General features: G+C 46.2%; 2 protein-coding genes and 2 long non-coding RNA genes across 5 annotated transcripts in view; 3 read left to right on the top strand and 1 right to left on the bottom strand.

Moving 5' to 3' along the window:
• The window catches only part of LOC109507142 (40S ribosomal protein S11-like), a 20,411-nt gene extending 14,282 nt beyond the window's left edge, over positions 1-6,129 (top strand). The window contains exons 4-5 of the mRNA XM_019856364.1: positions 4,757-4,884; positions 5,969-6,129. Coding sequence (XP_019711923.1) covers positions 4,757-4,884; positions 5,969-6,083 — 243 coding nt within the window. The 3' untranslated portion in view covers positions 6,084-6,129. The remainder of the gene's footprint in view (positions 1-4,756; positions 4,885-5,968) is intronic.
• On the top strand, positions 734-1,400 carry LOC109507146 (uncharacterized). 2 transcript variants are annotated; one of them, XR_002166414.1, is made up of 3 exons: positions 734-754; positions 1,064-1,309; positions 1,386-1,400. It is a non-coding gene; the product is annotated as an uncharacterized LOC109507146 (long non-coding RNA). The 2 variants fall into 2 exon arrangements; XR_002166413.1 differs by lacking the exon at positions 734-754 and adding an exon at positions 947-963.
• On the bottom strand, positions 875-7,133 carry LOC109507149 (uncharacterized). Its single transcript, XR_002166416.1, has 2 exons — positions 6,907-7,133; positions 875-977 (listed from the first exon to the last, which is right to left on the bottom strand). It is a non-coding gene; the product is annotated as an uncharacterized LOC109507149 (long non-coding RNA).
• Positions 7,134-7,425: 292 nt separating this feature from the next.
• Positions 7,426-7,930, top strand: LOC109507144 (40S ribosomal protein S11-like). The gene is made up of 2 exons (XM_019856367.1): positions 7,426-7,578; positions 7,770-7,930. The coding sequence occupies exons 1-2, from the start codon at positions 7,463-7,465 to the stop codon at positions 7,882-7,884; spliced, it is 231 nt and encodes a 76-aa protein (XP_019711926.1). The 5' UTR covers positions 7,426-7,462; the 3' UTR covers positions 7,885-7,930.

Raw genomic sequence — 7,930 nt, 5'->3', positions numbered from 1 at the left:
CCCCACCCGGGAAAAAGCGGGTTTCCGGGGGGGGGGGGGTCTTAACAGCTATCAGGGACTTACCCAAGGTGCGGGGGGACAACAGAAGACACTTGGGGGGTCCGTGAATCAACCAAGGAGGAAGAAGATAAAATTCAACACTACATACGTTGTTTTAGGTGTGCAAACAGATGTTCAGGAAAGAGACTGGGATCAATAGTCCTCATAGTCAGGCGCAGTCCCTCAATAGCTGCAACACAGAAACTGGAGATAACAGCTCTTCTTTTGATGTTGACATGTCCTCTGGAGGGGTCCTAAAAGTGGTGGGGGTGAGGGGGTACCAAAGGTGATTGTAATCACAGAAAACCGGAAATACCTTCAATAGCATTCTACATTGTTTCTTTCAAATTCAACGAACAGAGAGGAATAATATCTTAACAATTCCAAAAACAAGAAAGCTGTTACGACTCTGGCTATATGCTCCTTATTTGAAATTTTTGTTTTAAAATCTCATGGCTTCTTTTTGTTTCAATGTTTGTAACGTGTGCGTGTATTACGAACGTGTTCGTTTTGTTTTCTGTTCACAATAACGTGATTAAAAAATACATTCATCACTAACAATTAATTTGCAATATCTTGAATAAATAATCATGAAAAGAGAAAAAGAATAGTTGTATTGCGTCATTTCTGGCCGATCTGACAGACTTCCGTGCGCTGCGCGCGTGTTCAGCCCTCTTTCCAACTCGGCTGGCCAAGATGGCGGGCGCACAAGTATGTTCGAGAAAACGGCCCGGGTGTTGCAAACGACTTTTTACCTTTTAACTCACACTCAAGCCCAATTTTATTGAATATAAATTGGCATGCGGTTCTTAGAACGCGCTGGGGGTGGTTTTTCGAAGTGTCGTGGATATTTTAGATGAGCAATCTGTTGGAACTCCGCTTACCCTCGTGTGACGCTACGCTAGCAGCCGGATTGCTAATGCGGTTAGCTTAGCCACCTTCACGTACTACGTAGCTCGTCATAAAATCACTTCTGTCGTTGTTCTTGGTCATGCTGTGATCGCGTACTTTTGTATTTGTGCAGACCGAGAGGGCTTATCAGAAGCAGCCGACCATCTTCCAGAAGAAGAAGCGTGTTCTGGCCGCCGATGGAGGCAAGGAGAGCAAAGAAAAGCTCCCCCGTTACCACAAAAGTGTCGTGCTGGGCTTCAAAACCCCAAGAGAGGTCCATTTACAAGTCCTACTTGAATCTGCAAGTGATGTTTCTCTCACGACGGTCTTCCTAGCCTGCAGGGTTTTGACGACGTCACCATTCGGCAAAGCTGATGCGGTTAGTTGCTATCTAAAATGTCGCATTTCGTTTAATTAACAGTTATTAAAATGCTTGTTCTGTTTTCTCCCCTCAGGCTCTTGATGATACTGATATTGACAAGAAATGCCCCTCGACTGGAAATGTCTCCATCCGTGGCCGTGTTCTCTCTGGTCAATGTTAAAGGCTGTACAGCAGTCCTTGGCAAACTTCGGCCCGCGGGCCGCATCCGGCCCGTTGGTCGATTTAATCCGGCCCGCCGAAGGTTGGTACAGTACACAATTAAGGTCCGATGTAAATTATTGCATTCATTTCATTTGTACTTGTAATGAGAGGCATTTCAACGCCAGGCGGCGCAGTTACTTGAAGTTGCAGAGCACAGGGAGGGAGGGAGGGGGAGACGATACAGAAGCCCGCGGTATCGCTAACTCAAGTAACTCCGACTCAAGGAACTCCGCTCGATACGAGGGAATAAGTGTGTCCGCGCCGCTATTTTCAATCATTGGATCCAAAACGGCGACACGCAAGCGACTCTTTATAGCAGTGAGTTTTACTGGAATTGCGAACATTTTTACGTCATGTAGATCATGGCATCCAAACGAAGAGGAACAGTCATGGCCACGGAAGAGAAAGTGAAGTGTATCTGATCAAACGAAACGGGTTACAAAGTACGAAACATTCAGGAGACGCTTGGAGTCTGAGAGGCTCAAATCTACGAGACTTTGAAAAACGAGGAAGCGATTCTCGCTCAGTCTGATTCTGGCTGTTCCCATGCTCAGAGTGAATTGCTTGCGGCTCGACGGACGGTCCAGTCAATAAACGTTTCCTGGAATGGTTTGACCGTTCACGCGCTAAAAACTTTCCGCCAACTGAACCGCGAATAAGAGCAATCGAGTTACATCGCGCTATGGGCATCGAAGACTTGGAAGCGTCCTGTGGCTGGGTTCAAAAGTTTGTCGCACGACATCAGCTGAGCAACGCTGTCTTGGTTGGCGATCGAGGGGAGGTCAAGTTCGAGACAGTGAGTGAGTGGAAAGAAAGCCGCCAGGTCTTATACTCGTCTCATTTTGCAGCAGATAGTCCCAACTTTGTTGTATTTTGTCATATACCTGTACTTTATGCTGCAGTTTTTGGGCAATGTAGTTGTCGCTTGTGTTGTCACACATGTATGTTGTAAACATACTTGGACGTTCATACAGGACATATACCACAGTTGTTTCACTGTTCTCATTGAAAAAAGTATGCTCATACCTTAATGCTTTTGTTCTGTTGTTTGGTATGGACTGTCAACATACACAGTTTTTCATATGTACCGTATCTTGTGCTGACCCGGCCCACCTGTCAAATTTAGAAATCAATGGGGGCCCGAGCCAAAAAGTTTGCCCACCCCTGGGCGAGATTGATCTCTACTGAGCAAGAAAAAAACCAAAACACTGAAACATGCTTGCTTGTATTTATTGTACATTGGCAGTTGGGACAAAAAATGTGACTTATGTTCCATTATTACTGGCATACAAAGACATTGTGCTACCTTCATGGGAAAGTTAAAATCAGAAAGTGTTGTCATGTTCATCTGACTGAAAAAGAGTTACAAATGTTGCACATTTAGAATTGTTTTGCATAATTTCACGGAACAAATCGTTTTTCTGTAAAATAAGTGCACTTTAATTATCTAGCAATAATACACACTCTTATCAGCTTCTGTAAACAATGTCATGAACTTATTTCAACATAGAAATAAAATTGAAATCGGGAGTCGATTTCTAACTTTTGGCCAAGCCCTCCCTCCTTTTCTGCTTCTCATTTGCCCCCCCCCCGGGAAAATAATTGCCCACCCCTGCTGTACAGTCTCACCTCAACTGTATTTATAGAGCACTTTCAAACAGCCATCGCTGCATACAAAGTGCTGTACGTGGAGCAACTATAACGTGCAACAAATCGGTAACAAAGACGGTAGAAAGCACTGAACAGCAAAACCAAGAACAAATCTGAGTCAAATGAGTTTTGAGGCGGGGTTTTAAGATGGGCACCGAGGAGGCTTGCCGAATGTTCAGTGGGAGGTCATTCCAGAGAGAGGGACCAGCAACGGAAAAGGCTCGATCCCCTCTGAGGCTCGGTGTAGTTCTTGGTACTTCTAACATGACAGTGATGCTTGTGAATTGAATGCGGTTCATGCTTGCAACACGACGCACTCATGGCACCATTGTATTAGGCGTAGAAAAAAAAGTAGTGTGTTTCCGGTAACCCGACCGACCGAGAATTTCTACCTCGAAAAAAAAACCTTACGGTCGGCATTTTTTTCAAACAACCTTCAAATTTAACACACGTCATCATTAGTTCTACCAACAGTTAACATGAGCATTACAACACCTTGTGACGAATGTTTTATTCATAAAGGTACCATGCTACGACCAGTAAATTATAGAATAACCAATACTGTTTCACAATATTTTTCATAGCGATTAGCCTACAAATCTAATGACCAACTTGCCTCGTAATCGTGCCTCTCGTCGATGGGACGATTCATACGAAAAATTAGACTGGCATTCCCATTTCTTAAATGTCGTAATTAGTAGACCTTTGTGAGTTTTTTTCGCCGCCATCTCAAACTTTCATCCGCGCGATTCCGCAGTTTGCGGACTGAAATAGCAACCCGCATGCGCCCATAACGTTATCTGTTGCGTCCCCCCAACACTGAAAACAAAACGAAAGTAAATTAGAAGAAACACACACCACACCACAAACGTACATAGAGGCACAGTGAAATCAATCGCGTTGATCACACAGTCAAGTCGTGCGCGGTGACTTTAATGGTTAAACTATTTTTCGGTACCGTTAAAATAACGCCACGCTATCGGTAGCTATTGTTACCGTGAAATCCTAGCTACGCTAGCAGCCGGATTGCTAATGCGGTTAGCTTAGCCACTTTCACGTTCTCCGTAGCTCGTCTTAAAATCACTTTTGTCGTTGTTCTTGGTCGTGCTGTGAACGCGTACTTTTGTCCTTGTGCAGACCGAGAGGGCTTATCAGAAGCAGCCGACCATCTTCCAGAAGAAGAAGCGTGTTCTGGCCGCCGATGGAGGCAAGGAGAGCAAAGAAAAGCTCCCCCGTTACCACTAAAGTGTCGGGCTGGGCTTCAAAACCCCAAGAGAGGTCCATTTTCAAGTCGTGTTCAAGTCTTAATTGAATCTGCAAGTGATGTTTCTATCGCGATGGTCTTCCTAGCCTGCAGGGTTTTGGCGACGACGCCTTTTGGCAAAGCTAATGCGATTAGATGCCATCTAAAATGGCGCATTTCGTTGAATTAACAGTGAATCAAAATGCTTGTTCTGTTTTGTCCCCTCAGGCTATTAAAGGCACTTACGTGGACAAGAAATGCCCTTTTACGGGGAACGTCTCCATCCGTGGCCGTATCCTCTCTGGTCAGTGTTAAAGGCTATCCAGTGATGCTTGAAAATTGAATTTGGCGTGGTGACAAAAAATACGATGCAGAGGACCATCGTCATCAGACGGGACTACCTGCATTTCGTCAGAAAATACAACCGTTTTGAGAAGCGGCACAAGAACCTGTCGGTGCATCTGTCGCCATGCTTCAGGTACCTTCAACCCATTCTTGGATTTTCACAGCTCAGTTTTTACTTCGGCACTTGTTTTTCTCACGATGTTCTTCGTAGCCTGCATGCGGTTCTTAGAACGCGCTGGTGGTGGTTTTTAGAAGTGTAGTAGATATTTTAGATGAGGAATCTATTGGAACTCCGCTTACCCTCGTGTGACGCTACGCTAGCAGCCGGATTGCTAATGCTGTTAGCTTAGCCACCTTCACGTTCTCCTTAGCTCGTCTTAAAATCACTTTTGTCGTTGTTCTTGGTCGTGCTGTGAACGCGTACTTTTGTCCTTGTGCAGACAGAGAGGGCTTATCAGAAGCAGCCGACCATCTTCCAGAAGAAGAAGCGTGTTCTGGCCGCCGATGGAGGCAAGGAGAGCAAAGAAAAGCTCCCCCGTTACCACAAAAGTGTCGGGCTGGGCTTCAAAATCCCAAGAGAGGTCCATTTTCAAGTCCTGTTCAAGTCTTAACTGAATCTGCAAGTGATGTTTCTCTCGCGATGGTCTTCCTAGCCTGCAGAGTTTTGGCGACGACGCCTTTTGGCAAAGCTAATGCGATTAGATGCCATCTAAAATGGCGCATTTCGTTGAATTAACAGTGAATTAAAATGCTTGTTCTGTTTTTTTTCTCCCCTCAGGCTATTGATGGCACTTTTATAGACAAGAAACGCCCTTTTACGGGAAACGTCTCCATCCGTGGCCGTATCCTCTCTGGTCAGTGTTAAACTGGTAAGTGATGCTTGTAAATTGAATTCGGCGTGGTTGCCAAAATGAAAATGCAGAGGACCATCGTCATTCGACGCGACTACCTGCAGTACATTCAGAAGTACAACTGTTTTGAGAAGCGGCACAAAAACTTGTCGGTGCATCTGTCGCCATGCTTCAGGTACCTTCAACCCATTCTTGGATTTGCCCAGCTCAATTTTTACCTCTGCACATGTTTTTCTCACGATGGTCCTCCAAGTTAAACTCTGACGACATCGCCTTTTTGCATTGCTGATGCAGCCTTGATTCTTCAACAATGAGAGAAGGTTGGGTTCATTTTTTTGTTTTTGTTCTTCCCCTTCTCAAATGTAGAGATGTCTCGATCGGCGACTTTGTGACTGACGGTCGGGGAGTGCCGACCTCTCACCAAGACGTCCTCAAGGTGACAAAGGCGGCTGGTGCCAAGAAGCAATTCCAGAAGTTCTAAGACCGCCGGCAGAAATGTCACCTTGTAATAAACTGTTTGAATATGAGCTTTGTTTTGTGTTGTCTTATTCTTTGAATTGCACGGCTAACATCCTGTAGCGACGCCACTCGAGTGAAGCGTGACTCAGCAGTCATTAGTCCACGAGGTCGGATGGACACGTCTTTCTGTCACCTGTATGTTTTCATTTTCTTTTCTGTCCAAATATCTATTTTTTTCTACAAACAATAGCTGTCTTGTGCATGTCGTCTTTTTTTCGTCCCGCCTATGTGTCGAAAAAGAGGCCAAAATCTTCTACGTGGCGAGCCAGCCCTTTTCCGAGCCACGGAAACTCCCTCTGATTTTTTTTCCCCTCAATTGGCAACCCCAATGGATTTATCTCCCACTTCACTCCCTTCCATCTGGGACCTGGACGCCTTCCAGCAGCTCCTTCTGACGCAGCGCCTCATGCAGGACGAGGTCCGGGCGTTACGAACCGAACTCTGGAGCCGTAACAAGGACCGAAGCCTCAGCCGTGAACAGAGCATGACTCACGGACGTGGCGGCAGCCGAGAGTGCTCCACCTCCCAGGACGGGAAACGGACCCGTCATGAAGTGAATACGTCACTCAACTCTCTGCTGCGAGCCGCATCCTTCACGTCCTCCATCGGACTTCCGGGCGAAGCTTCATGGTTGACTCCGCCGCCGATGTCAGCGTCGTCCCTCCAACCCCCGCAGAGCGCTATCACCCGACCAGCGGCTCCTCCCTCCGAGCAACGAATTTGACTTGTCGGTCAGCGTTCGCACGAAGGTGCTGGTCGACGACAAATGCTGTTAGCTTAGCCACCTTCACGTTCTCCTTAGCTCGTCTTAAAATCACTTTTGTCGTTGTTCTTGGTCGTGCTGTGAACGCGTACTTTTGTCCTTGTGCAGACAGAGAGGGCTTATCAGAAGCAGCCGACCATCTTCCAGAAGAAGAAGCGTGTTCTGGCCGCCGATGGAGGCAAGGAGAGCAAAGAAAAGCTCCCCCGTTACCACTAAAGTGTCGGGCTGGGCTTCAAAACCCCAAGAGAGGTCCATTTTCAAGTCGTGTTCAAGTCTTAATTGAATCTGCAAGTGATGTTTCTCTCGCGATGGTCTTCCTAGCCTGCAGAGTTTTGGCGACGACGCCTTTTGGCAAAGCTAATGCGATTAGATGCCATCTAAAATGGCGCATTTCGTTGAATTAACAGTGAATTAAAATGCTTGTTCTGTTTTTTTTCTCCCCTCAGGCTATTGATGGCACTTTTATAGACAAGAAACGCCCTTTTACGGGAAACGTCTCCATCCGTGGCCGTATCCTCTCAGGTCAGTGTTAAAGGCTATCCTGATGCTTGTAAATTGAATTCGGCGTGGTTGCCAAAATGAAAATGCAGAGGACCATCGTCATTCGACGCGACTACCTGCAGTACATTCAGAAGTACAACTGTTTTGAGAAGCGGCACAAAAACTTGTCGGTGCATCTGTCGCCATGCTTCAGGTACCTTCAACCCATTCTTGGATTTGCCCAGCTCAATTTTTACCTCTGCACATGTTTTTCTCACGATGGTCCTCCAAGTTAAACTCTGACGACATCGCCTTTTTGCATTGCTGATGCAGCCTTGATTCTTCAACAATGAGAGAAGGTTGGGTTCATTTTTTTGTTTTTGTTCTTCCCCTTCTCAAATGTAGAGATGTCTCGATCGGCGACTTTGTGACTGACGGTCGGGGAGTGCCGACCTCTCACCAAGACGTCCTCAAGGTGACAAAGGCGGCTGGTGCCAAGAAGCAATTCCAGAAGTTCTAAGACCGCCGGCAGAAATGTCACCTTGTAATAAACTGTTTGAATATGA

This window comes from Hippocampus comes, unplaced genomic scaffold, assembly GCF_001891065.2.
Source record: "Hippocampus comes isolate QL1 unplaced genomic scaffold, H_comes_QL1_v1.1 scaffold921, whole genome shotgun sequence".
Lineage (NCBI taxonomy): Eukaryota > Metazoa > Chordata > Actinopteri > Syngnathiformes > Syngnathidae > Hippocampus > Hippocampus comes.
This window is presented reverse-complemented; position numbering and strand designations above follow the sequence as displayed.

What these genes read in the sequence shown, in the direction of transcription:
- LOC109507144 (XM_019856367.1), top strand. Translation starts at nt 7,463, where the DNA reads ATGAAAATGCAGAGGACCATCGTCATTCGACGCGACTACCTGCAGTAC. An exon ending in CATCTGTCGCCATGCTTCAG is followed by an intron (nt 7,579 to 7,769) that starts GTACCTTCAACC and finishes TCTCAAATGTAG; the next exon opens with AGATGTCTCGATCGGCGACT.